The sequence below is a fragment of the Tachyglossus aculeatus genome, chromosome 23 (assembly GCF_015852505.1).
Source record: "Tachyglossus aculeatus isolate mTacAcu1 chromosome 23, mTacAcu1.pri, whole genome shotgun sequence".
In the NCBI taxonomy this organism is placed as follows: domain Eukaryota; kingdom Metazoa; phylum Chordata; class Mammalia; order Monotremata; family Tachyglossidae; genus Tachyglossus; species Tachyglossus aculeatus.
The window spans coordinates 8,453,117-8,481,007 of record NC_052088.1 but is presented as its reverse complement, the minus strand read 5'-3'; the positions used below and the strand labels follow the sequence as shown (position 1 = coordinate 8,481,007).

Here is a 27,891-nt window from a genome sequence, read left to right as displayed (position 1 = left end):
CCCATCTTACCTCCTTCCCTTCCCCACAGCACCTGTATATATGTATATATGTTTGTACATATTTATTACTCTATTTATTTATTTATTTATTTTACTTGTACATATCTATCCTATTTATTTTATTTTCTTAGTATGTTTGGTTTTGTTCTCTGTCTCCCCCTTTTAGACTGTGAGCCCACTGTTGAGTAGGGACTGTCTCTATGTGTTGCCAATTTGTACTTCCCAAGCGCTTAGTACAGTGCTCTGCACATAGTAAGCGCTCAATAAATACGATTGATGATGATGATGATCCACTACGCCACCCTGCTTAGTGTGATGCTTGGCAGACTGAGCCCCTTCCTTCCTCTCCCCCTCGTCCCCCTCTCCATCCCCCCCATCTTACCTCCTTCCCTTCCCCACAGCACCTGTATATATGTATATATGTTTGTACATATTTATTACTCTATTTAACTTGTACATATCCTATTTATTTTATTTTGTTAGTATGTTTGGTTTTGTTCTCTGCCTCCCCCTTTTAGACTTTGAGCCCACTGTTGGGTAGGGACTGTCTCTATATGTTGCCAACTTGGACTTCCCAAGCGCTTAGTACAGTGCTCTGCACACAGTAAGCGCTCAATAAATACGATTGATGATGATGATGATCCACTACGCCACCCTGCTTAGTGTGATGCTTGGAACATATAAGCACTTCAAAACCATTAAAAAACAGTTGGAGCTAAGTTTTTGCCGTATTTGTTAAAAACGAGGGACGACGGGGCTAGATTTCCAGGAGCCTCTCGAAATGTTACCCAAATTACAACAGACACTTTAGGAACTCACAGGTTTTAACGATATCTGTGCAGTCAGCTGCTTCTCATGTAAGTAAACCAGTACACTCCCGACTCCCGAGAAAACGGAAGGATGCCAAATGTTAAGAAACCTCATATTTATTAGGCTTCGGGAGAAAGCCCCGAGTGATCACCAAAATCAGCCTTCCTAATCGCAAATCTAACACCCCAACTCCCAGCTCTTAGATCACGGCTGGGACAAGCTAATCTATCCACAACGGCTCAAAAAAGGCAAAATGGCTCAAAAAAACATGGCCTATGAACAATTCTCTCTGACAACGTAAACTGTGACAGGACAGTCTATAATTCAGGGACTGGGACAAAAGCTGAGATACTACACACAGTTAGATCTGAAATTGGTTCTCCAATTCTTCAGTAGGATGTGGCTTCTAATTCCGGCTCCGCCACTTGTCTGCTGTGTGACCTTGGGCAACTCGCTTAAGTCCTCCGTGCCTCATTTACCTCATCTGGAAAATGGGGATTAAGGCTGTGAATCCCATGTGGGACATAAGCTGTGTCCAACCTGATGAGCTTGGATCTACCCTAGTGCTTAGTACAGTGCCTGGTACGGAGTTAGCGCTTAACAAATACCATAAAAAAGAAGCAAAAAAACTCTTAGCAACCTAAACCAGATAAAGCGGAAAATAAAAAACCCAAGACAATATTATTCCCGTTTGGATTTTGAAAATAGGGGAACCTCATCTCTATAGTCGTTCTTGGGCTGCGACCCTTGACATGCTTGACTCTAGGAGACAAAAACTTGGAGGTAGAGAAGAACAACTCATTCTTAACTCTGACCATCCAGGCCGTTTTTTTATAAATGCTAGAAATACTGGAGTCTCGGGGAACTAGAGCTTCTGGGGGTTGCTCTTTCCTTTCTTGAAGTTCAACAGAAGTCACTGATTAATAATCTGATGGGAGAGATACTTAGAATTTGGAAGGAAGACTATCTACGGTCGCGGCAGAAGTAAATACGTGAATCTGGAAACGGCTTTTTGGCTCGGGCTGGAGACTTGCGGGACTAAGATGGTGCACATAGTGATTAGAGTGCTACTACTCATTCCTTTGTTCTATCGTATTTATTGAGCGCTTACTGTGTGCAAAGCCCTGGGGAGAGTACAATGCCACAATAAACACACACGTTCCCTGCCCACAATGAGCTTCTGGTCCCCCCTCTAGACTGTGAGCCCGTTGTTGGGTAGGGATTGTCTCTATCTGTTGCCGAACTGTACTTTTCAAGCGATTAGTGCAGTGCTCTGCACACAGTAAGCGCTCAATAAATACGATTGAATGAATGAATAAGGGGGTCTACCTCATTCAACGCCACCTCCATCCTCCTTATCCCAGAAGACCACAAACTTGGAGCCTTCGTTGTCTCCTCGTTGTTCGACTATCACGTTCAGTGTACTGCCAAGATCGGCCTAATCTTTTTTTTATCTTAATGGCATTTATTAAGCACTTATTACGTGCCAAGCACTGTACTAAGCCCTGGGGAAGATCCAAGCTAATCGGGTTGGACACAGTCCACATCCCACAAGGGGTTCGCGGTCTCAATCCCCATTTTACGGATGAGGTAACCGAAGGCACAGAGTAGCTAAGTGACTTGCCCGAGGTCACGCAGCAAACAAGGAGAGTCGGCATTAGAATCCGGGTCTTCCTGACTCCCGGGCCTGTTCTTCCTGTATAGCATCTCCTGGATCTGCCCCTTCCTCTCACTCCAAACAGTAACCACCGTGTGTCCAAGCTCTGGTCTCGTTCTGACTAAATCATTCCATTAGCCTCCTGGTTGGTTTTCTGGCCTCTGTCGTCTCCCACAGAGTCAGAGAAGCCGCGTGGTGTAGACGACAGAGCACAGGCCCGGGAGTCAGACGGTCGTGAGTTCTAATCCCGGCTCCGCTGCTTGTCTGCTGTGTGACCTTGGGTAGTCACTTCTCTGGGCCTCAGTTACCTCATCTGTAAAATGGGGATTGAGACTGTGAGCCCCACGTGGGACAGGGGCTGTGTCCAACCCGATTTGCTCGTATCCACCCCAGGGGAGCATGAGTCCAGCGTGGTCCGTTTTTTGGATTGGCACAGGGGGAAATTCTTGCCACAGGCTGACTGGATTAGTGGTAGGATCATAGAAAACTGGGCAGAATTCAACTGTAGACAAAGTCAGCCAGTCATTTACTGAGTGCTTACTGTGTGTGCAGCACTGTAGCAAACACTTGGAAGACTATAATAAAATGATACATTCCCTGCCTACAGTGAGCTATAAGCTCTAGAGGGTGATTACAGGGTGTCTAGAGGGTGACTGCAGTATTTGTTAAGCGCTTACTATGTGCCAGGCACTGAACTAAGCACTAGGGTACACACAAGTGAATCGGGTTGGACACAGTCCCTGTTCCACAATGGCCTCTCAGTCTTAACCTCCATTTTCCAGATGAGGGAACTGAGGCCCCGAGAAGTGGAAATGACTTGCCCACAGTCACACAGCACACACGTGGCATAGCCAGCCATTCATTCAATCGCATTGAGGAGCTGGCCATTCATTCGATCGCATTTATCGAGCACTTACTCAATAAACTTAGTGCAGAGCATTGCACTAAATGCTAGAAAAGACGGTATTTGTTAAGCCCTTACTATGTGCCAAGCACTGTTCTAATTTGGGGTAGACACCAGGTAATCAGGTGGTCCCACGTGGGGCTCACAGTCTCCATCCCCATTTTACAGATGCGGTAACTGCGGCCCAGAGAAGTAAAGTGACTTGCCCAAGGTCACCCAGCAGAGGCACCACGCTAGCAGAAACTGGAGTCCGAGAGTCAACCGTCTGCCTTAACCCAGGCTGCATGATGTTGCCAACTTTGGTTTTCCCATCTGGCTGGAATTCCTGGAAAAACAGACCAAGAGGCTCGCAGCTGTGAGATCGAGAGCCCTCAAAAGAACTTTTCTTGGAGGCACGTGTCGGGGGGTTGGAGTGGGGCTTGGATCGAAGGGACGATCTACGATCTGATCTCAGTCAAACGGGATCGACTTCGCTCTTGTATCTCCCCCGGCGCTTAGAACAGTGGTTGGCACATAGTAAGCGCTTACCAAATACCATCATCATCATGGATAATGTATATGTATATATGTTTGTACATATTTATTACTTTATTTATTTATCTTGTACATATCTATTCTATTTATTTTGTTAGTATGTTTGGTTTTGTTCTCTGTCTCCCCCTTCTAGACTGTGAGCCCGCTGTTGGGTAGGGACTGTCTCTATGTGTTGCCGACTTGTACTTCCCAAGCGCTTAGTCCAGTGCTCTGCACACAGTAAGCGCTCAATAAATACGATTGATTGATTGATTGATTCAAGGTAATCTTTGGCTCTCCGGTGCCCCTCTCCCAAGCGCTCAGTACAGTGCTCTGCGCATAGCCAGCGCTCAATAAATACCACGGACTGATAGCCTCGTGCCACCCAGCCTGCTGTGTGACTCTGAGCAAGTCACTTCTGTGCCTCAGTTCCCTCATCCGCAAAATGCAGATTCCGTAACCGTTCCCCGACCTAGACTGTGAATCTCATGGGGAACCTGATGACCTTACCCAGCGTTTAGTACAGTGCCTGGCACAGGGAAAGCGCTTCGCAAAAACCCCAATTATTATTGTCATTCATTACTATTGAAGGAGAACAGCAAACTCTGGTGAGAAGCTGGAAAGATTTTTCAGTCCTAACGCAACTTCAACTGCCAACCCTTATAATATTTTAATTCCAAAATCTGTACCTTAACCATGCCTTATAGGCTTTCTGAAAGCTCACATTAAATGAATAAAGCTTTGATAATAATCACGAGAAAATGATCTCTGATGTAATCTGCAATGTTCACTGGATATTTTTCAAATCAAGAACAGCCATATTAAATACTGTTTTTGATTTGAAAAATATCCAGTGAACATTACAAAAACAGTCATATTAAATAAAGTAGTTACAGTAAATGTTACTTTGCTAGCATTTATATAATGACCCCCCACCCCACCAAACTCAACCCACTTCTCACTGAGTGGGAGATGAAACATCTAGAAATAGTTTAGTACAGTGCTTGGCACGTAGTAAGTGTTTAATAAATACATCATTCCCCCCCTTCTAGACTGTGAACCCATTGTTGGGTAGGGACTGTCTCTGTATGTTGCCGATTTGTACTTCCCAAGCGCTTAGTACAGTGCTCTGCACACAGTAAGCGCTCAATAAATATGACTGAATGAATGAATGAATGAATGAGTGAATGGAGATCAGGATAGAGGCAGAAACGGGACAGATTTACGGCCACGCCACTGCTTGTAGCTAAAATCACAACAAAAAATGGATCAAGGGGCAAACATCAAGTTTAATACTTTTCCAAGCCTCTCTTTCTCCTTTCCCCCCTGTCTCTTGCTGCCTGCTTTCTGCCTATTTCACTAACACACACTTTTCCACAATACACCAATCAATGAGAAAAGACACGACCATAACAACTGTGGCATTTGTTACACACTTATTATTGTGTCAAGCACTGTCCTCGGCCCTGGGGGAGATACGCTCCATCACTCGTCTGCTGTGTGACCGTGGGCAAGTCATTTCACTGCTCTGTGCCTCAGTTACCTCAACTGTAAAATGGGGATTGAGACTGTGAGCCCCGCATGGGACAGGGACTGTGTCCAACTCGATTTGCTTGTATCCATCCCAGTGCTTAGTACAGTGCCTGGCACCAAGTAAGCACTTAACCAAATACCATCATTATTATTATTATTATTGAAAGATAATCAGGTCCCACATGGGGCTCACAGTCAAGTAGGAGGGAGGACAGGTACTGAATCCCCATTTTAGAGATGAGGGAACTGAGGCACAGAGAATCATAATAATAATAATAATAATGGCATTTATTAAGCGCTTACTATGTGCAAAGCACTGTTCTAATTGCTGGGGAGGTTACAAGGTGATCAAGTTGTCCCAAGGGGCTCACAGTCTTAATCCCCATTTTACAGATGAGGTAACTGAGGCCCAAAGAAGTTAAGTGACTTGCCCAAAGTCACACAGCTGACAAATGGCGGAGCCGGAATTTGAACCCCTGACCTCCGACTCCAAAGCCCGGGCTCTTTCCATTGAGCCACGAAGTGAAATGACTTGCCCAGTGTGGCTATTACAGCAGTGTGGCTCAGTGGGAAGAGCGAGGGCTTGGGAGTCAGAGGTCAGGGGTTCGAATCCCAGCTCCGCCGCTTGTCAGCTGTGTGGCCTTGGGCAAACCACTTCACTTCTCTGTGCCTCAGTTCCCTCATCTGGAAAATGGGGATGAAGACTGTGAGCCCCATGTGGGACAAACTGATTACCTTGTACCCCCCCCAGGGCTTTGAACAGTGCTTCGCACATAGTAAGCACTTAACAAATACCATCATTATGAGGAGAAGCAGTGTGGCTCAGTAGAAAGAGCATGGGCTTTGGAGTCAGAGGTCATGGGTTCAAATCCCAGCTCCACCACTTGTCAGCTGTGTGACTTTGGGCAAGGCACTTAACTTCTCTGTGCCTCAGTTACCTCATCTGTAAAATGGGGATTAAGACTGTGAACCCCCCGTGGGACAACCTGATCACCTTGTAACCTCCCCAGCGCTTAGAACAGTGCTTTGCACACAGTAAGCGCTTAATAAATGCTATTATTATTATTATTAAAGTTAAATGACCTGACCTGGGTTCTAATCCCAGCACTGCCAATTTCTTGCTGAATGACTTGAGCAAGTCATTTCACTTCTCTGGGCCTCAGTTTCCTCAACTGTGAAATGAGGATTAAATCCTCCTCCCTCCTACTTAGAATGGGTCCAACCTGGTAAACTTGTATCTTCGCTAGTGCTACAGTGCTTGACACCTAATGAGCACTTTATTTAAATACTAACCCCACCCTCCCCCCCCAAAAAACCAACAAAAAATGAAGTTCGTAGACTTGTTCCCTGCCGACAATGAGTTTAGAGCTTAGAGTCTAGAGGAGAGAACTGACTTTGCATTCATGATTAACTTTGCTTCAATCATTAAAAAAATGATTGTGTCCAAATCCAGAGAGCCACCATGTACAGTTTAATTGTAAAAAAGCAGGGCTCCGCTAACATTAACATCGACCTTAGTACTTGGTCGCCTAATCCATCAATCAATGGCCTTTGGGTGCTTAGTAGGTGCAGATCACTGTACTAAGCGCTTGGGAAAGTACAATATAAGAGAATTAGCAGGCACATTTCCGTTTCCATAACAAGCTTGCAATCTAGAGGATCTACGGCACAATGATGGTCCTTTCTTCCCACCCATGGTCAAAATGCAAAATTCAGCAGAAAGGAAAACCAACCGTCTTCTTTTAAAAACAGCACACCTGAAACTGCCCACACTGCTCCAACACAGCGTATTTCAGTCGAGCATTTTGTTTTTCCATTTGGTACTGTCTTCCCTCCCTCTCACGAGCGCAGCTGGAGAGTTTCCAGTCCTCTACCACTTTCGACTACGGGACGGAGAGTCAAGCAGGGGCCTGTCCATTCCACTCCTGGCTTGGCCAGTGGCTAGCGAGTGGCCGGCAATCTGCTACGGGTCAAAACTCACCCGAGCTGGAGCGAGTTGAGGGCAGAGCCTCGAGTTTACCGCGTGGAAGGAGGCAATGGTAACCACTTCTGTATTTCTACCAAGAAAGCTCTTCGGATCCACTACCAGAACGACTGCCGACGGAGGTGGGGTTTTCTGGGAGAGCCGCGTCCACCGGGTCGCTGTGGGTCGGAAATGAGCCTAAGACAAGACTATTTTCCCCCATTCACAGGGCTCCACTGCTTAATAGGGCAAATGAATCCTGCTGTGTGACCCTGAGTGAGCCACTCAACTTCTCTGGGCCTCACTGTAAAAATGGGGATTAAGGGTGCAGAGCCCCATCTGGGACAGGGACTGCGTCCAATCTGATTAGCATGTATCTATCCCAGTGCTTAGAGCAGTACTTGACTATAGTACGTGCATAACGAGCACCAGAATTATTATTATTATTATAGTCAATCAATGGTATTTATTGAGTGCTTACCGTGTGCTAGAGCACTGTACTCAGAATTTGGGAGAGTACAGCACGGCGGAATGAGCAGAAACGCTCCCCTCCCATTACGAGAAGCAGCGTGGCTCAATGGAAAGAGCACCAGCTTGGGAGTCAGAGGTCATGGGTTCAAATTCCGGCTCCGCCACTTGTCAGCTGTGTGACTTTGGGCAAGTCCCTTAACTTCTCGGTGCCTCAGTTACCTCATCTGTAAAATGGGGATGAAGACTGTGAGCCCCACACGGGACAAACTTGTATCCCCCCCGTTTGTTAAGTGCTTAACAAATGCCATCATCATTATTATTATTATTACGAGCAAATTTCCGAGATTTGGCCCCGCTAGTTGAAACGCTGCCTGTTAAGAACACACTGTACCCTGCTCGCCGCGACCTCAGACAAGAGCGAAGGCAAACCGCGCTGAATGTGAACCACAACACAAATCACCAGGCTCTGCTTCAGCTGGCCGGCCCGGCGTCAAGTTTCTCATTCTGGGTTCTCGCGGGCGAGGACGCCAAACCTCGCCTCGTGTACATCTTCGTTTCCTCCCGGAGGTTGAGAAAGCACCGGCTGCAGTCACGCACACGTGTGCACCTGTGCCTCTGAGAGAGGACACGCTCAAATCCGCACGTGGGCACCGGCCTGGACCGAGGACGCGCACGATCAACACGCTGCCCAGTCAGCCGTTGAAACACACCCCGCTGCACAAATCTGGTCTCAGACCGGGGTGGGGGAGCGCGGTGAGACGTGCACAGCGTAAGCTGTGACTTGAAAAAGCGACTCAAAACCATGTCGGAGTGGTGGTTACTGAGCAGCGAGCCAATCTTGACGGGAGGAAGGGGGAGGAGGGAAATAAAAAGAGGGCTGTCATCATCATCATCATCATCAATCGTATTTATTGAGTGCTTACTATGTGCACAGCACTGTACTAAGCCCTTGGGAAGTACAAATTGGCAACATATTGGCAACTGTCACAATGAAGCACCCTGGAAACGCCTTCCCTCTGCCCATCCGCCAAGCTAGCTCTCTTCCTCCCTTCAAGGCCCTGCTGAGAGCTCACCTCCTCCAGGAGGCCTTCCCAGACTGAGCCCCTTCCTTCCTCTCCCCCTCGTCCCCCTCTCCATCCCCCCCATCTTACCTCCTTCCCTTCCCCACAGCACCTGTATATATGTATATATGTTTGTACATATTTTTTTACTCTATTTATTTATTTATTTTATCTGTACATATCTATTCTATTTATTTTATTTTGTTAGTATGTTTGGTTTTGTTCTCTGTCTCCCCCTTTTAGACTGTGAGCCCACTGTTGGGTAGGGACTGTCTCTATATGTTGCCAATTTGTACTTCCCAAGCGCTTAGTACAGTGCTCTGCACATAGTAAGCGCTCAATAAATACGATTGATGATGATGATGATTCAGGGTCTTAGATAACACCGCTTGTTGTGGGGAGGGAATGTGTCTGTTATATCACTGTGTTGCACTCTCCCGAGCGCTTAATAATAACGATGGTATCTGTTAAGTGCTTACTACGTGCCAGGCACTGTTCTAAGCGCTGGGGTTGACACCACTTAATCACGTTGGACACAGTCCCGGTCCCACACGGGGCTCACAGTCTATATCCCCCTTTTACAGATGAGGTAACTGTGGCCCAGCGCAGTGAAGTGACTTCCCCAAGTTCACACGGCAGGTGAGTGGCGGAGCCGGGATTGGAACCCAAGACCTTCTGACTCCCGGGCTCATGCTCTATAATAATAATAATGATAGCATTTATTAAGCGCTTACTAGGTGCAAAGCACTGTTCTAAGCGTTGAACTACGCCCTCCTTAGTACAGTGCCCCGCACACAGTAAGCGCTCAATAAATACGATGGACGGATTGACTGACCGGGAAAGACTCTACTCTCAATCTCATTTCAAGTCACTCTCCTGTCTTTTTGGAGGAACTGCCTAAATCCGTCTGGGAGAATGCAGTTTGTGAAGGTTTCCCTTTAACCACCGGCACTGGCAGTGTTGACGGCAACTGCAATTTTATTTCTTGGTCCTTATACAGGATAAACAGGCTAATGAAGGAAACAGCTGCTCCTCATTTCAAGTTCCAAAGACGTTTTCTCCCTTTCTGTTCTCTCTGGAGTACTTGGTCAATCCTCTCCGCATTTCTAGCTGCACAATAATAATAATAATAATAATAATAATGATGATGGTATTTGTTAAGCACTTACTATGTGCAAAGCACTGTTCTAAGCGCTGGGGAGCTTACAAGGTGATCGGGTTGTCCCACGGCGGGGGGGGCTCACAGTTTTAATCCCCATTTTCCAGATGAGGTAACTGAGGCCCAGAGAAGTGAAGTGACTCGCCCGAAGTCACACAGCTGACAGTTGGCGGAGCCGGGATTTGAACCCACGACCTCTGACTCCAAAGCCCGGGCTCTTTCCACTGAGCCACGCTCCTGAGTCCACTCAAGGGGTACTCACTGCTCAGATTATATAGAAAGCCAGTGATCTGATCCTATTAGAATGGAAACTCCTTTTTGGTTAGGGAACATAGCTATCAGCTCTGTTATATTGAGCACCCCCAAATCAATCAATCAATCGTATTTATTGAGCGCTTACAATGTGCAGAGCACTGTACTAAGCGCTTGGGAAGTACAAATTGGCAACATATAGAGACAGTCCCTACCCAACAGTGGGCTCACAGTCTAAAAGGGGGAGACAGAGAACAAAACCAAACATACTAACAAAATAAAATAAATAGAATAGATATGTACAAATAAAATAAATAGAGTAATAAATATGTACAAACATATATACACATATACGGGTGCTGTGGGGAAGGGAAGGAGGTAAGATGGGGGGGATGGAGAGGGGGACGAGGGGGAGAGGAAGGAAGGGGCTCAGTCTGGGAAGGCCTCCTGGAGGAGGTGAGCTCTCAGCAGAGCCTTGAAGGGAATTCATTCATTCATTCATTCAATCGTATTTACAACAAACTACAACAAACTACATGTTACATTAAACCTGTCAGTTAAGCAGTACACGCCGGCAACTTATTTCACATTTCCGAGCGAATTGAACCAATCTGGCCGTCCCATATTTCCCATTATTGAATTTCCATAGCCCCAAGTTATTGCAAAGGGCTAGTTAGAACAGAGTTTTAAGGAGGAAGCAAGGTAGGTGGAGAAATGAGTGGCCAAGGAAAAGGCTAGCCACGGAAGGGGAGTCGGAAGCATAAAAGGAACCACTTGCTAGCCACTGCCCAAGCTTGGAAAGGAATGGACAGGCCTCTGCTTGATTCTTCCTCCCCTAGCCGAGACTGGTAGAGGACTGGAAGAGGCGCAACTCTGAGAGGGGTGATTCTCTCTTATCCATTTTAAATTCTCCCGCTCTGTATCGCTGGATCCTCACTAGCTTTGCTTCCACAAAATTTCCAGCCCCGTCTCCCCCTCAAAGAATCACTCTGGTTTGGAGCCCTCCCATCATCTCCCAACTACCCAACTGCACAGTCATTCATTCAATCGTATTTATTAAGCGCTTACTGTGTGCAGAGCACTGTACTAAGCGCTTGGGAAGTCCAAGTTGGCAACATCTAGAGAGGGTCCCTACCCAACAGTGGGCTCACAGTCTGGAAGGGGGAGACAGAGAACAAAACATATAAACCAAATAAAAAAAAGTAGAATAAATATGTACAAGTAAAATAGAGTAATAAATCCATACAAACATATATACATATATACAGGTGCTGTGGGGAAGGGAAGGAGGTAAGGCGGGGGGGATGGAGATGGATGGAGAGATGCACATCTCCTCGCTGACCTCTGCCCTGCCTCCAACGCGTGGCTCAGTAGGAAAGAGCCCGGGCTTTGGAGTCAGAGGTCATGAGTTCAAATCCCGGCTCCGCCAGTTGTCAGCTGTGTGACTTTGGGCAAGTCACTTAACTTCTCTGGGCCTCAGTGACCTCATCTGGAAAATGGGGATTAAATCTGTGAGCCCCACGAGGGTCAACCTGATCACCTTGTAACCTCCCCAGCACTTAGAACAGTGCTTTGCACATAGTAAACACTTAATAAATGCATTATTATTATTATTATTATTATTATTAATCAATCAGCCTGGAATGTATTGAGCGCCTACCATGTCACACCACACTGAACTAAGCACTTGGGAGAGTACAATACAACAGAGTCGGCAGAGGCGTTCCCTGCCCACAACGAGCTTAAGGTCTAGGGGGGAGATAAGATGTTAATAGAAATACAGAAATTATGTAACGCATGGCTATGTTCGTACCGGCTGTGTTTGTGTGTGTGTGTGTGTGTTTGTGTGTGGTTGGGGGAGTGAGGGGGGAAACATGGACGACACAAATACCAAATGTCCACTTCGGTCTACATAACCCTCTGCAGCCAGATCATCTTTCTAGAAAGTCAATCAGCACACATCTCTCCATTGTTCAAAAAACCTTCAATGGCTTCCCAGTTAGTTACGGTAATCATTAAGCGCACACTATGCCCCAAATACTGTGCCAAGCGCTGAGGCAATTACAACGCAAACGGATTAGACAGACCCCCATGGGGCTCAAGATCCCCTTCCCTCCACACCAATCGATCAAAGGTACTTACTGAGTGCTTACTATGTGCACAGCATTATACAAAGCGCTTGGGATAATACGCTGCAACAGATGTGTGACCTTGGGCAAGTCTCCTCACTTCTCTGTGCCTCAGTTCCCTCGTCTGCAAAACAGGGATTGAGACTGTGAGCCCCACGTGGGACAGGGACTGGGTCCAGGCCGTTCTGCTTGCATACACCCCAGCGCTCAGCACAGTGCCTGGCAAGTAGCAAACGCTTCACAAATACCACAATTATTATTATTAAAGAAGCGTGGCTCAGTGGAAGGAGCCCGGGCTTTGGAGTCAGAGGTCATGGGTTCAAATCCCGCTCCGCCACTTGTCAGCTGTGTGACTTTGGGTAAGTCACTTAACTTCTCTGGGCCTCATCTGTAAAATGGTGATGACGATTGTGAGCCCCACGTGGGACAACCTGATCACCTTGTATCCACTCAGCGCTTAGAACCAGTGCTTTGCACATAATAAGTGCTTAATAAATGTCATTATTATTATTACTGTTAGGTAGACATGTTTCCTGCCCACAAGAAACTTAGTCTACAGTCCCCACATTGAGCAGAAACTTCTACAAACCGGCTTCAAGGTCCTCCACCAGTTCTCCTATCCTATCCATCCGCTCACATCTCTCACTTCTCCGGAGTTCACACTCCTCACTTGGCTCAAGTTAACGCTTCACAGGTATAGTCAGGCTCTTCATTTTCATTCATTCATTCAATTGCATTTATTGCGCGCTTTACCGTGTGCAGAACACTGTACTAAGCGCTTGGGAAGTCCAAGCTGGCAACATATAGAGACAGTCCCTACCCAACAGCGGGCTCACAGTCTAGAAGGGGGAGACCGACAACGAAGCAGAACATATTAACAAAATAAAATAAATAGAATAGTCAAGATGTACAAGTAAAAGAGAGTAATAAATCTGTACGAACATACATACAGGTGCTGTGGGGAGGGGAAGGAGGTAGGGCGGGGGGCTCAGTCTGGGAAGGCCTCCTGGAGGTGGTTTTCCGGCGTTAAAACCTCTGCTTGTGCCTGTCCTGGTTCCCGGAACTCCTTTCCCCTTCATTCTGCTACACCACCACTCTCCAACTACAAAGTCCTTGTTAAATCACACCTCCTCCAGGAAGCTTCTCCCAATTAATTTCCACTACACCCGATCATCCTTAATACTTTTCTCAATCCCTCAGTGGTACCGATTGACCTCTCGGTGTGCAGAGCATTGGATCAAGCGCTTGGAAGAGGACAGTTCCATAGAGCTGACGGGGACAAACCCTGCCCTCTTTTTAAATTTTTTTTTTAAGGGTATTTGTTAAACGCTTACTACGTGACAGGCACTAAGGAAGAGCCCGGGCTTGGGAGTCGGAGGTCATGGGTTCAAATCCCACCCCTGCCACTTGTCAGCTGTGTGACCTTGGGCAAGTCACTTAACTTCTCTAGGCCTCAGTTACCTCATCTGTAAAATGGGGATGAAGACTGTGAGCCCCACATGGGACAACCTGATTATCTTGTACCTACCCCAGCGCTTAGAACAGTGCTTGGCGCATAGTAAGCGCTTAACAAATACCAACATTATTATTATTATGGGTTCTAATCCCGGCTCTGCCACTTGTCAGCTGGGTGACTTTGGGCAAGTCACTTCACTTCTCTGTGCCTCAGTTACCTCATCTGTAAAATGGGGATTAAGACTGTGAGCCCCACGTGGGACACCCTGATCACCTTGTAACCTCCCCAGCGCTTAGAACAGTGCTCTGCACATAGTAAGCGCTTAATAAATGCCATCATTATTATTATTCTAAGGAATAGGGTTGATACAAGCTAGTCAGGTTGGACACAGTCCCTGTCCCACATGGGGCTCACAGTCTAAATCCCCATTTTAAAGATGAGGTCACTGAGGCCCAGAGAAGTGAAGTGACTTGCCCAAGGTCACACAGCAGAGGAGTGGCGGGGCCAGGATTAGAACCCAGGTCCTTCTGACTCTCAGGCCCCTGCTCTATCCACTCGGCCCTACTGCTTCTTTATGGGCTTACGCGCTTGAAGTAGCCCAAGCTAGTTGTGGGTAGAGAATGTGTCTGCTATATTGTTCATTCATTCAATCGTATTTATTGAGCGCTTACTGTGTGCAGAGCACTGTACTAAGCGCTTGGGAAGTACAAGTTGGCAACATATAGAGACAGTCCCTACTCAACAGTGGGCTCACAGTCTAGAAGGGGGAGACAGAGAACAAAACATAACATATTAACAAAATAAATAGAATAAATATGTACAAATAAAATAAATAAATAGAATAATAAGTACATACAAACATCTATACATAAATACAGGTGCTGTGGGGAGGGGAAGGAGGTAAGGCAGGGGGATGGGGAGGGGGAGGACGGGGAGAGGAAGGTGGGGGCTCAGTCTGGGAAGGCCTCCTGGAGGAGGTGAGCTCTCAGTGGGGCTTTGAAGGGAGGAAGAGAGCTAGCTTGGCGGATGGGCAGAGGGAGGGCATTCCAGGCCAGGGGGATGACGTGGGCCGGGGGTCGATGGCGGGACAGGCGAGAACGAGGCACAGTGAGGAGGTTAGCGGCGGGAGAGGAGCGGAGGGTGCGGGCTGGGCTGGAGAAGGACAGAAGGGAGGTGAGGTAGGAGGGGGCGAGGGGATGGACAGCCTGGAAGCCCAGGGTGAGGAGTTTCTGCCTGATGAGTGGGTTGATTGGTAGCCACTGGAGATTTTTGAGGAGGGGAGTAACATGCCCAGAGCGTTTCTGGACAAAGACAATCCAGGCAGCGGCGTGAAGTATGGATTGAAGAGGGAAGAAACAAGAGGATAAGAGATCGGAGAGGAGGCTGATACAGTAATCCAGACGGGATAGGATGAGAGCTTGAACGAGCAGGGTAGCGGTTTGGATGGAGAGGAGAGGGCAGATCTTGGCGATGTTGCGGAGCTGAGACCGGCAGGCTTTGGTGACGGCTTGGATGTGAGGGGTGAATGAGAGAGCAGAGGCGAGGATGACACCAAGGTTGCGGGCCTGTGAGACGGGAAGGATGGTAGTGCCGTCAACAGTGACAGGAAAGTCAGGGAGAGGGCAGGGTTTGGGAGGGAAGACAAGGAGTTCAGTCTTGGACATGTTGAGTTTGAGGTGGCGGGCAGACATCCCGATGGAGATGTCCTGAAGGCAGGAGGAGATGTGAGCCTGGAGGGAGGGAGAGAGAGCAGGGGCAGAGATGGAGATTTGGGTGTCATCAGCATAGAGGTGATAGTTGAAGCCATGGGAGCAAATGAGGTCACCAAGGGAGTGCGTGGAGATCGAGAACAGAAGGGGACCAAGCACTGAACCTTGGGGAACCCCCACAGTAAGGGGATGGGAGGGGGAGGAGGAGCCTGCAAAAGAGACTGAGAATGAACGACCGGAGAGATAAGAGGAGAACCGGGAGAGGATGGAGTCTGTGAAGCCAAAGTACTGTTCTAGTGTACTATCCCCAAGCGCTTAATACAGTGCGCTGCACACAATAAACTCTCAATAAATAAGACTGAACGAAGGAACACTTGTGATTTTTATTTAAATACAAGGATTCATTCACTTTTGTTGTCTTTTTCCTTCTGCCCTCACTACCAGAAACATAAGTGCGGCTCAGTGGAAAGAGCACGGGCTTGGAAGTCAGAGGTCATGGGTTCAAATCCCGGTTCCGCCACTTGTCAGCTGTGTGCCTTAACTTCTCTGCGCCTCAGTTCCCTCATCCGTAAAATGGGGGTTAAGACTGTGAGCCCCACGTGGGACAACCTGATCACCTTGTATCCATCCCAGTGGTTAGAAAAGTGCTTTGCATTCATTCAATCGTATTTATTGAGCGCTTACTGTGTGCAGAGCACTGTACTAAGCGCTTGGGAAGTCCAAGTTGGCAACATATAGAGACGGTCCCTACCCAACAGTGGGCTCACAGTCTAGAAGCACTTAACAAATACCATCATTATTATTATAACTTTTTTTAATGGTATTTGTTAAGCGCTTAGACTGGGGTAGATGCAAATTCGCCAGGTGGGACAGTCCCTGTCCCACAAAGGGGGTCACACAAGTAAGAGGGAGAACAAGGAGAAACCGGATCTGCCTGTCATTCCCATTAGACTATAAACTTCTTGAGGGCAGGGATAGTGACACTCTAACAGGGTATTAGGAAGTGCAAATCAGTCCCGTGACCTTTAATTGTTTCATGGGATAATCTTGTTTCTATTCCGCACATTACAGCAAAAGATGCAGGTCAGTTTTTAGCACTCGTTGCCAATTAAAATCAAATTCAAGTAAAAATCTGTCTGTTGTCCGTGAATGCCAAGCTGTTTCTAAAATCATGGAAACCAGATTACTGGCAAAAACGGTGGAGAAAAATGTGACTTCTACAGAGGGACGATTACCATATTTACTCATACAATTCCCCTCCCCTTCCCCCACCACTAGATCTCTAAGGAAATAAAAGACACATTTATCTTTTTTTTTTTTAAATGAAGCATGGCCTAATAGAAAGGGCACCACCCGGGAGTCTGAGGACTTGGGTTCTAATCCTGGCTCCGCCACTTACCTACTTCAGGCAAGTCAGTTAACTTCTCAGGGCTTCGGTTTCCCAATCTGTAAAATGGGGAATCAATACCTGGTCTCCTAACTACGTAGACTGTGAGCCCCATATGGGACAGGAACTGTGTTTCACCTGATTGGCTTCATCTACCCCAGCACGTAGCATGGTGCTTGGCGCATAGTAGCAATGTAACACCACAATCATCATTTTTAGTACATAGTCTTAAGACTCGGCCACTTCCCCTATCTTTTTCCCTAATTTCTAATTTTCTCTAATTCTTTTTCGAATTTCTGGTCTCACTATATCTTTTGTTCCAATTTTTTTCTAACTTCTAATTTTTTCTAATTTCTGGGTCTCAGTCTGCAACTGTGAACTCCTTGTGGGCAGGGCCCAAATCTACGAAATCTAGAGAATCGTACCTTTCCGATCCTTTAATAGAGTAGCCTAGAGAAGCAGCGTGGCTCAGTGGAAAGGGCACTGGCTCTGGAGTCAGAGGTCATGGGTTCAAATTCCGGCTCTACCAACTGACAGCTGTGTGACTTTGGGCAAGTCACTTAACTTCTCTGTGCCTCAGTCACCTCATCTGTAAAATGGGGACTAAAACTGTAAGCCCCCCGTGGGACAACCTGATCACCTTGTAACCTCCCTAGCGCTTAGAACAGTGCTTTGCACATAGTAGGCGCTTAACAAATGCCATCATTATTATCGTTATTATTACCCTGTGCACAATAAAAGCTCTATCAATCAATTGATCACATTTAATACTGTTCTAATAATAATAATGTTGGTATTTGTTAAGCGCTTACTATGTGCCAAGCACTGTTCTAAGCGCTGGGGTAGATACAAGGGAGTCAGGTTGTCCCACGTGGGGCTCACAGTCTTAATCCCATGTTACAGATGAGGCAACTGAGGCCCAGAGAAGTGAAGTGACTTGCCCAAAGGCACCCAGCTGACAAGTGGCGGAGCCGGGATTAGAACCCACAACCTCTGACTCCCAAGCCCGGGCTCTTTCCACTAAGCTACCAAACACATTTCCTGCCTACGCCGTGCTTACAGTCTAGAGGGGGAGACAGATATTAACCTAAATAATTTTTACAAATTACCCAGACTGATTCTTCTCCAGCTCCTTCACTGCTATGCTACACTGTCTTCTTATATTGCTACACTAGCCCTTCCTTCTTTTGGGGTTGCAAAAATGATGCCAAAAGATGGGGGCAGCTATCTGAGTAAATGCAGTATATCCTGGTATTTTGGCAAATGATTCAGGGTACGTCTATAAAAGGAACGGTTTTCTCTAAATCTGACCTGGCTTCACTCGGCAATGCAGAAACAGAAAAGTCGCACTATTAAATGCAGCGTGACAATCCTTGGGGACTGGTGGATAGAGCGCGGACTCGGGATTCAGAAGAACCTGGGTTATAATACCGGATTTTTCCCTTTGATCTCATGTACAAAATGGGGATTAAAACTGCAAGCCCCATGTGGGACGGGGCTGTATCCAATCTGGTTAATTTATAGCTACCCCAGGCCTTTTTTTTTTTGGCATTTATTAAGCGCTTACTATAATAATAACGATGGTATTTGTTCAGCGCTTATGCTTAAGCGCTTTTTATGGCATAAACTTATTATTTATGGCTTTTTATGGCATTTATTAAGCGCTTACTATAATAATAATAATGATGGTATTTAAGCGCTTATGCTTAAGCGCTATGTGCTTACTAAGCGCTGGGGAGATACCAGGTGATCAAGTTGTCCCACATGGGGCTCACAGTCTTCATCCCCATTTTACAGATGAGGGAACTGAGGCCCAGAGAAGTGAAGTGACTAGCCCAAAGTCACACAGCTGACAATTGGCGGAGCCGGGATTTGAACCCATGACCTCTGACTCCAAAGCCCGGCTCTTTCCACTGAGCCACGCTGCTTCTCAACAGTGCCTGGCACATAGAAACAAATCCCGGAATAAAACAAACAAGCAAATGCAACGAAGTAGGGCTCACCATATCCTACAATAATCTCCCCAGGAAAACAAGATCTCCACTTATCCCTATTTGAAAACAGATATAAATGTTACCAGAAACTTAACCTCACTTTAAGTTCAAAAATGTTCACATTCATTCTTTTCATCAACCACGGATAAGGAGATAATAGCGGGCCCACGAGATAAAACAAAAATGTGTTTCTACAAATCAGAGCTCAAAAATGGGACTAAAGAGAAGGCGATCAAGTTTGAGGAGGGTCTATCCCCTCCAATGGATTAGAAAACAGCCATCAGCAGATCTCCCAAACGGTCGGTAAATAAAACAAACCAGCCAAGGACAACAAGGCAGAACCAGAAGATCACCTAATTGTTTGGTTAGCTAAATCAACATTTGGGAAACTCCATTATCTATCTCCATTAGGGAAGAGATTTAATAATTCCGTTTTTAAAACACAAAATAGTAAGCCATCACCTCTGTGGGTACAGAATGCGTCTGTTATATATGTGCTCTCCCAAAGGCTTAGTACAGTGCTCTGCACAGAGCAAGTGCTCAATAAATACCGATGACTGATTCGTGTGCAGAGCAGTGTGGCATAATAGAAAGAGCCCGGGCTTGGGAGTCAGAGGATGTGGGTTCTAATCCCGGCTCCGCCGCTTGTCCGCTGTGTGACCTTGGGTAAGCCACTTAGCTTCTCTGTGCCTCAGTTCCTGCATCTGTAAAATGGGGATGAAGACTGTGAGGCCCACGTGGGATAACCTGATTACCTTGTATCTACCCCGGCGCTTAGAACAGTGCTTGGCACTTAGCGCTTAACAAATACATTATAAGCGCTTAGTACAGTGTTCCACACACAGTAAGGGCTCAATAAATATGATTGAATGAATAAATATGATTGAATGAATGATTTGCTGAAGTGGGAAGATTGAGCTGAGCCTCCCAGCTACCATCCAGCCCATGATTCACTTCAATCGTATTTACTGAGCGCTCACCGAACTGTACTAAGCGCTTGGGAGAGTACACTATAACAACGGACCCATTTCCCCGCCCACAACGAGCTTCCAGTCTAGAGTCTACAGTCTATTAATTTTTCCACCCCCTAATTACCCCAGAGGAGCAGGTGGGAGTCGTGAGACCCCCCCCGAAGTGCTCTGCACACAGTAAGCGCTCAATAAATACGATCGAATGAATGAATGAATGCCTACGCCTACCTTGTGGGCTTCTTAGACCCCGTCAAACATGACTCTCTACCGTCCTTTCGACTTCCTGAGACATCTCTTCCTCCCCGCTGAGAGGAATTTAACTCAAAGCAGAGTCCCAATCATTCAAATAGGGGAACGGGGTCGATTAAAAACACACACACACAAAAGTTAAGGAGATCTAAGGGACACAGATAATGAGGATGAAAAACTCTTCCCGTCTCATCCCACCAACAGTCGTTTCAAGTCCCGAACACTATCGCAGTCACGATCGTTGATAGAGCTAAAAAGCGGGACATCCCTAGCAGCCCCTGCTTTGAGTGCGGAAATCTCACGCTACAATCTCTGGTGGAAATGATTAAAAGGCTCTGGAGCCCCATGTATCAAGCGTCACCAAAACCTACCCCAGGCTAAGAGAAAGAAAGACAACCTTCTGTGTCCTTTTGGCCTGCAACGGCCTCTTTTCTAATGCCCACCAGACGCCATCGCTTGATAACACCATTCCTCCTCTGCAGATGACCTTTCTTTCGCTTCCTTTTGGGGAAATAGTTATTCTAGCCCCTTTCCTATCATGTGTGTGTGGGGGGGAGAATCTCTCCAAAAGAAGGAAGGAGAAAAATGATCACCCTCCTCGTGTACGAGGGCAGAAAATCCAGAACTGAACCACATGGGAGACATGGAACAAAATAGGGAAAAGAACAGGCTGACGAGAAACCCTCGGAGTAGATACTTCGGGGGGGAGAATCGGGAGAATGAAGGAAATGAGACAAAAGAGGTTGACAGACCTCACAAGCCTCATGTGGCACACCAAAGATGTTCAAACGTCAAATAAAAAATGGAAAAGACAATGCTAGCTGAATTCGTGAAGCTACCTGCACGTATTATAACACATCTAGAGCTACCAGGGTGACTAGCTACTTAACATTTAGGAGGGCAAACCTTTATTCTGATAGGGAAGAAACCACATACAATCCGCTTCATTTTTATACGTTCATCCTAGGCGACCCAAATTTAGAAACGCTCTTCCTTATACTATGAACGCTGATTTTGTGTACACATTAATAAAATTCACCATTATCATTAAACAAGGTTAGTCTCATTCCAAGTCACAGAGCACTTTTCATTATTCAAGTCTCACACGGCCAACATAATAACAACAATACTACTACTACTAGTAATAATAAATAGGATCTCCATGCATAAACAGTCTCGATTCGAGTCAATGGCCTTAATCTGTGGCTTCCACTGAAAGTGTAACCGTTTTGAAAATGAAGAGCCTCTAAGGGGAATAGGCAGTTAAATCTTAAAATAAGACATTCTAATTGTTCCTCTAAAGTGACATCAAGCTGCTTATATTTTGAGAACATAACACATTAGCCACGTTACTGATTTCCTAGTCCGCTTTCTTGTTAAATCACAGGTCACTAACTTCACTGGCTAAATTACACCTAAGCAAAGACTGTATCTTTCCCTTTCCAAACACCAGCTAAAGCTTTACTGCTTCCTTTACGCAGTTTTGATTGAACTAGTAGAATCACGGAATCCAAGCATTCCCATTTTAATGACTTTATCTTTCCCTTGAATATTATTGGAATGCTTTCGATTGATTTTGCCTCATCCAAGGCTGTCAAAATCACAGGCTGTACGACAGTTTTATTAAATTTGAATAGGGGGGAAACTTTCAATTGCATAAACCTAATACTTTCACGTCAACGGCACGGTGGCTTAAAAAAGTGGAATGAAATCCAATTTCTTGACATCTCAAAGCGCACTTAAAATAGTCTGTTCATCTGTTCTAATCTTAGGCATTATGTTGTTGAAATAACGTGGGGAAAAGGAGAGATGGGCGATGCAAGTAAAACACCACTCGTTTCTAATGACATTAAGATCCCGGGGAGCGAACCCCTAAAACGGCAATAGAAAATAATGGAAATTTTACCCTTCTTGGACAATAGGAAGCATTAAACTCGTCTCCAATGCGTCGTAACTCCTGGGCAATCCATATTTCTGGCCGCATATCTTCAGGAACAGACTGGGGCTGTCTAATGGAAGCTGCGTTGGAATAAAAAAGAAAAAAAATTTGAAATTTTTTAGAGGCGCACATGAAATAAAATGCATCACCACAAGACATTAATGTAATAATAATAATAATAATAATAATGGCATTTATTAAGCAATTACTATGTACAAAGCACTGTTCTAAGTACTGGGGAGTTTACAAGGTGATCAGGTTGTCCCACAGGGGACTCACAGTCTTAATCCTCATTTTACAGATGAGGTAACTGAGGCACAGAGAAGTTAAGTGACTTGCCCAAAGTCCCACAGCTGACACTTGGGGGACCCGGGATTTGACCCCGTGACCTCTGACTCCAAAGCCCGTGTTCTTTCCACTGGGCCACACTGCTTCTCATAACAAGAGTTTTCAAGATTCCCGAAAAGTGTCCTGGTTCAAGTAATTAATCAGAGTCTGTCCAATGTCAAGCAACATTATGTTGCCAATTTGTACTTCCCAAGCGCTTAGTACAGTGCTCTGCACATAGTAAGCACTCAATAAATATGATTGATTGATTGATTCTGTATCTTGGAGTCCTTGAAATAAGCTCTTTAACATAGCATAAAATGAACTCATTGTGGGCAGGGAACTAATTGACCAACTCTGTTGTACAGTACTCTCCCTAGCACTTAGTACATTGCTCCGCTCACGGAAAACGTTCAGTAAATACCACTGATGGACTGACTGATTGGGAGGGAAATACACAAAATGAAAATAAAAGCCAACTCCATCGCCTTATGACTATCCTCAAAATAACTTACGAAATGAAGGCGTTTTGTCCCAAGAGTTGCTGGAGTCTTAAGGGAAAAGGAAAACCGAGGGAAGCTTTTTAAAAATTTCAATCACGAAAATTTCTCCCAAATGCCGAAAATGATTGCATCAGGAAATCTTGGACACTAAACCTACCTAATCTGAGAGACAGTTAAAGCCACACCTTGGTAGCATGACAACCTAGGGATGAGTTTGCCTTTGGTAAGGCTTAAATTCAAATCAGTAAACGGTCTAATTGTCCTTTTGTTTTTTGCTTTTTTTAAGAGGGAGACAAAGAGGGGAAATTAGGCTGAGTTTTCAATGGCATTTACAGCCCGTTGAATGAATGTGATGACAAAATATTTGGGGACGGCAAAACTCTGAATGGCTGCACACTAAGACGTTACAACACCACAAGACGTTAATGTAATAATAATAATAATAATAATGGCATTTATTAAGCACTTACTATGTGCAAAGCACTGTTCTAAGAACTGGGGAGGTTACAAGGTGATCAGGTTGTCCCACAGGGGACTCACAGTCTTAATTCTCATTTTACAGATGAGGTAACTGAGGTAACTTGATAAAGCAGATGTTAAAGACATTAGGATACTCAAGTGATAATACCAATGATAACAATCATGGTATTTGTTAAGTGCTTACTACGTGCCAGGCATTCTGAGTGCTGGTACTTGTACTTACTTGTACTTCCCAAGCGCTTAGTACAGTGCTCTGCACACAGTAAGCGCTCAAAAAATATGATTGATTGATTGCTGAGGTAGATCAAGATAATCAGGTAGGACAGAGTCCCTGTCCCACAGAGTCTTACTCCCCCATTTTACGGATGAGGTACCAGGCAAAGAAGTGAAGTGACTTGCCCAGGGTCACACAGCAGACAAGTGGCGAAGCTGGGATTAGAACCCAGGTCATCCGAATCCCAGGCCCATGCTGCCGACTTGTACTTCCCAAGCGCTTAGTACAGTGCTCTGCACACAGTAAGCGCTCAATAAATACGACTGATTGATTGATTGATTGCTCCTCTGAAAGGAAAGGAATACCTCAAGCATAGTGTTAGCATTTTTGGAGTCTGCGCTACTCACTTGACGGTATTTGTTCGGCGCTCACTATGTGGCAAACACTGTTCTGAACGCAGGGGTAGAAGCAAGTTAATTAGGCTAGACAAAGTCGCTGTCCTTCGTGGGGCACACAGTCGAGGTAGGAGGAAGAACGGGAGAACCGAGGCACGGAGAAATGACTTGCCCGGGGTCACCCGGCAGATGAGGAGCAGAGCTGAGATTAGAACCCAGGCCCGTGCTCTTTCCTTTAGGCCACACTGCTCCTCCCACTTATTCATTCATTCAGTCGCATTTATTGAGCGCTTACTGTGTGCAGAGCACTGTACTAAGCGCTTGGGAAGTACAAGTCGGCAACAGATAGGGACGGTCCCTACCCAACAACGGGCTCACAGTCTAGGGGGGGAGACAGACAACAAATTATATTATGCGACCTTAGGGAAGTCAGATACACTTCAGGCTTAAATTTGCTCACATAATAATAATAATAATAATAATGATGGCATTTATTAAGTGCTTACTACATGCAAAGCACTGTTCTAAGCGCTGGGGAGGTTACAAGGTGATCAGGCTGTCCCACAGGGGGGCTTACAGTCTTAATCCCCACTTTACAGATGAGGTAAGTGAGGCACAGATAAGTTCATTCATTCATTCAATCGTATTTACTGAGCGCTTACTACGTGCAAAGCACTGTTCTAAGCGTTGGGGAGGTTACAAGGTGATCAGGCTGTCCCACGGGGGGCTCACAGTCTTAATCCCCACGTTACAGATGAGGTAAGTGAGGCACAGATAAGCTCATTCATTCATTCAATCGTATTTATTGAGCACTTACTGTGTGCAGAGCACTGTACTAAGCGCTTGGGAAGTCCAAGTTGGCAACATATAGCGACGGTCCCTACCCAACAGTGGGCTCACAGTCTAGAAGGGGGAGACAGAGAACAACGTGCCCAAAGTCACACAGTTGGCAATTGGCGGAGCCGGGATTTGAACCCATGACCTCTGACTCCAAAGCCCGGGCTCTTTCCACTGAGCCACGCTGCTTACCCAGAAAAAGGTACTTAGAAAAAGGGCATTTCAGCATCACCCTGAAGTTGGAAGCACTGAAATGTCTCAAGTGTTCTGCTAGGTTAGTCTGCTTTGAACAGCGCTTTGCACATAGTAAGCGCTTAACAAATACCGTCATTATTATTACAGCTCTTCAAGAAATAGGCAGGTTTGTTGATCCTGGTATTGTAAAAGTCAACAAAACTAGCAACCATTCAGCACATCACAGGCCCACTGTTGGGTAGGGACCGTCTCTATATGTTGCCAACTTGTACTTTCCAAGCGCTTAGTACAGTGCTCTGCACACGGTAGGCGCTCAATCAATACGATTGATTGATTGATTGATTGATCTCCTAGCGTATTCCCTTCCTGGATCACTCCTTTAAGAGCGCGCCCCACAAAGATTAAGAAAATAAAACCAAAGGCTGGAGGAATCACTTCACAAACAAACCCACGGATCACTCTGTCAAGACGCCTGGCACAGGAGGCAGCACGGCCTAGTGGCTAGAGCCCGGGACTCTGACCTGAGTTCTAATCCTGCCTCTGCCACTTCGCTGTGAGACCTTGGGCAACTCACTTCGCTTCTCTGGGCTTCGGTTACCTCGCTTGGAAAATGGGGGTGAAAACTGCGGTCCCGATGTGGGACACAGACTGTCAATCAATCAATCAATCAATCACTCGTATTTATTGAGCGCTTACTGTGTGCAGAGCACTGTACTAAGCGCTTGGGAAGTACAAATTGGCATCACATAGAGACAGTCCCTACCCAACAGTGGGCTCACAGTCTAAAAGAGTGGACTCACAGTCTAAAAGACTGTCCATCCCCTATCAACCCCAGAGCTTAGAGCAGTGTCTGGCACGTAGCGTTGAACAAACAGAGAAGCAGCGTGGCTCAGTGGGAAGACCACAGGCTTGGGAGTCGGAGGTCATGGGTTCAAATCCCGGCTCCGCCAATTGTCAGCTGGGTGACTTTGGGCAAGTCACTTCACTTCTCTGGGCCTCAGTTGCCTCATCTGCAAAACGGGGATGAAGTCTGTGAGCCCCCCGTGGGACAACCTGATCACCTTGTAACCTCCCCAGCGCTTAGAACAGTGCTTTGCACATAGTAAGTGCTTAATAAATGCCATTATTATTATTATTATTATTTGCACATAGTAAGCACTTAACAAACGCCATTATTATTATTATTATTATTACTAAATGCCCCACACACAGAAAAAAAGGTGCAACAAACATGTCGTGGAGTTTCCAATCATTCCCTGCATCAGAATGCTCCTGGAAACAGGTGCTTCCAAGGGCCACACTGCCCTCTTTCCGAGTTCATCCCCCCTACCAACCCCACAGCACTTATACCCACAACTTTAATGTATATATGTATATATATTTGTACATATTTATTACAGTATTTATTTATTTTACTTGTACATATCCATTCTATTTATTTTATTTCGTTAGTATGTTTGGTTTTGTTCTCTGTCTCCCCCTTTTAGACTGTGAGCCCGCTGTTGGGTAGGGACTGTCTCTATATGTTGCCAACTTGTACTTCCCAAGCGCTTAGTACAGTGCTCTGCACACAGTAAGTGCTCAATAAATATGATTGATTGATTTATTTCTATTAAGGCCTGTCACCCCCTCGCCTCTAGACTGTAAGCTTGCTGTGGAAAGGGAACGTGTCTGTTTATTGTGTTGTTCTTTCCCAAGCGCTTAGTACAGTGCTCTGCACACAGTAAGCGCTCAACAAATATGATTGAATGAATAAATCCGGAAGCCCCCCGAGGGTCCCCCCCTTCCTGGATGTTATGTGCCCTGCAGAACACTAGACTATAAGCTCGTTGTGGGCAGGGAATGTATCCGTTTATTATTATACTGTTCTCTCCCAAGCGCTTAGTACAGTGCTCTGCACACAGTAAGTGCTCAATAAATACGATTGAATGAATAAATCCGTAAGTCCCCCGAGGGTCCCCCCCTTCCTGGATGTTATGTGCCCTGCAGAACACTAGACTATAAGCTCGTTGTGGGCAGGGAATGTATCCGTTTATTATTATACTGTTCTCTCCCAAGCGCTTAGTACAGTGCTCTGCACACAGTAAGCGCTCAATAAATACGATTGAATGAATAAATCCGGAAGCCCCCCGAGGGTCCCCCCTTCCTGGATGTTATGTGCCCTGCAGAACACTAGAATGTAAGCTCGTTGTGGGCAGGGAATGTATCCGTTTATTATTATACTGTTCTCTCCCAAGCGCTTAGTACAGTGCTCTGCACCCAGTAGGCGCTCAATAAATACAACTGACTGACTGCCTTGGGGCATGATTTTAAAACAGAGCTGCTAACTGCAGAAAAATAAAGCACAGAGTAGTCCTGGACTGTAAAGTATAACAACCTTATTCACGTTTATTCTATTTATTTATTATGTATCTATTTATTTCATCATCAATCGTATTTATTGAGCGCTTACTGTGTGCAGAGCACTGTACTAAGCGCTTGGGAAGTACAAATTGGCAACATATAGAGACAGTCCCTACCCAACAGTGGGCTCACAGTCTAAAAGCCTCACAGTCTATTTATAAATAAATAAATTTATTTATATTAATGTCTGCCACCCAATCAAAAGGGCTTGGATTCTAATCCCAACTCGGCCGCCTGCCTGCTGTACGACTTTGGGTAGATCGCTTCGCCTCTCTGTGCCTCAGTTACCTCTCGTGTAAAAGGGGGATTAAGAAAGTGAGCCCCATGTGGGACAGGGACTGTATCCACCCTGATGACCTAGTATCTACTCCAGCAATTAA

The 27,891-nt window shown here is 45.9% G+C and overlaps 1 protein-coding gene across 1 annotated transcript in view; it reads right to left on the bottom strand.

Moving 5' to 3' along the window:
• Positions 1–27,891, bottom strand: part of BCL2L11 (BCL2 like 11) — an 80,482-nt gene that overhangs the window by 17,449 nt on the left and 35,142 nt on the right. The window contains 1 exon segment of the mRNA XM_038765716.1: positions 22,125–22,237. Coding sequence (XP_038621644.1) covers positions 22,125–22,237 — 113 coding nt within the window.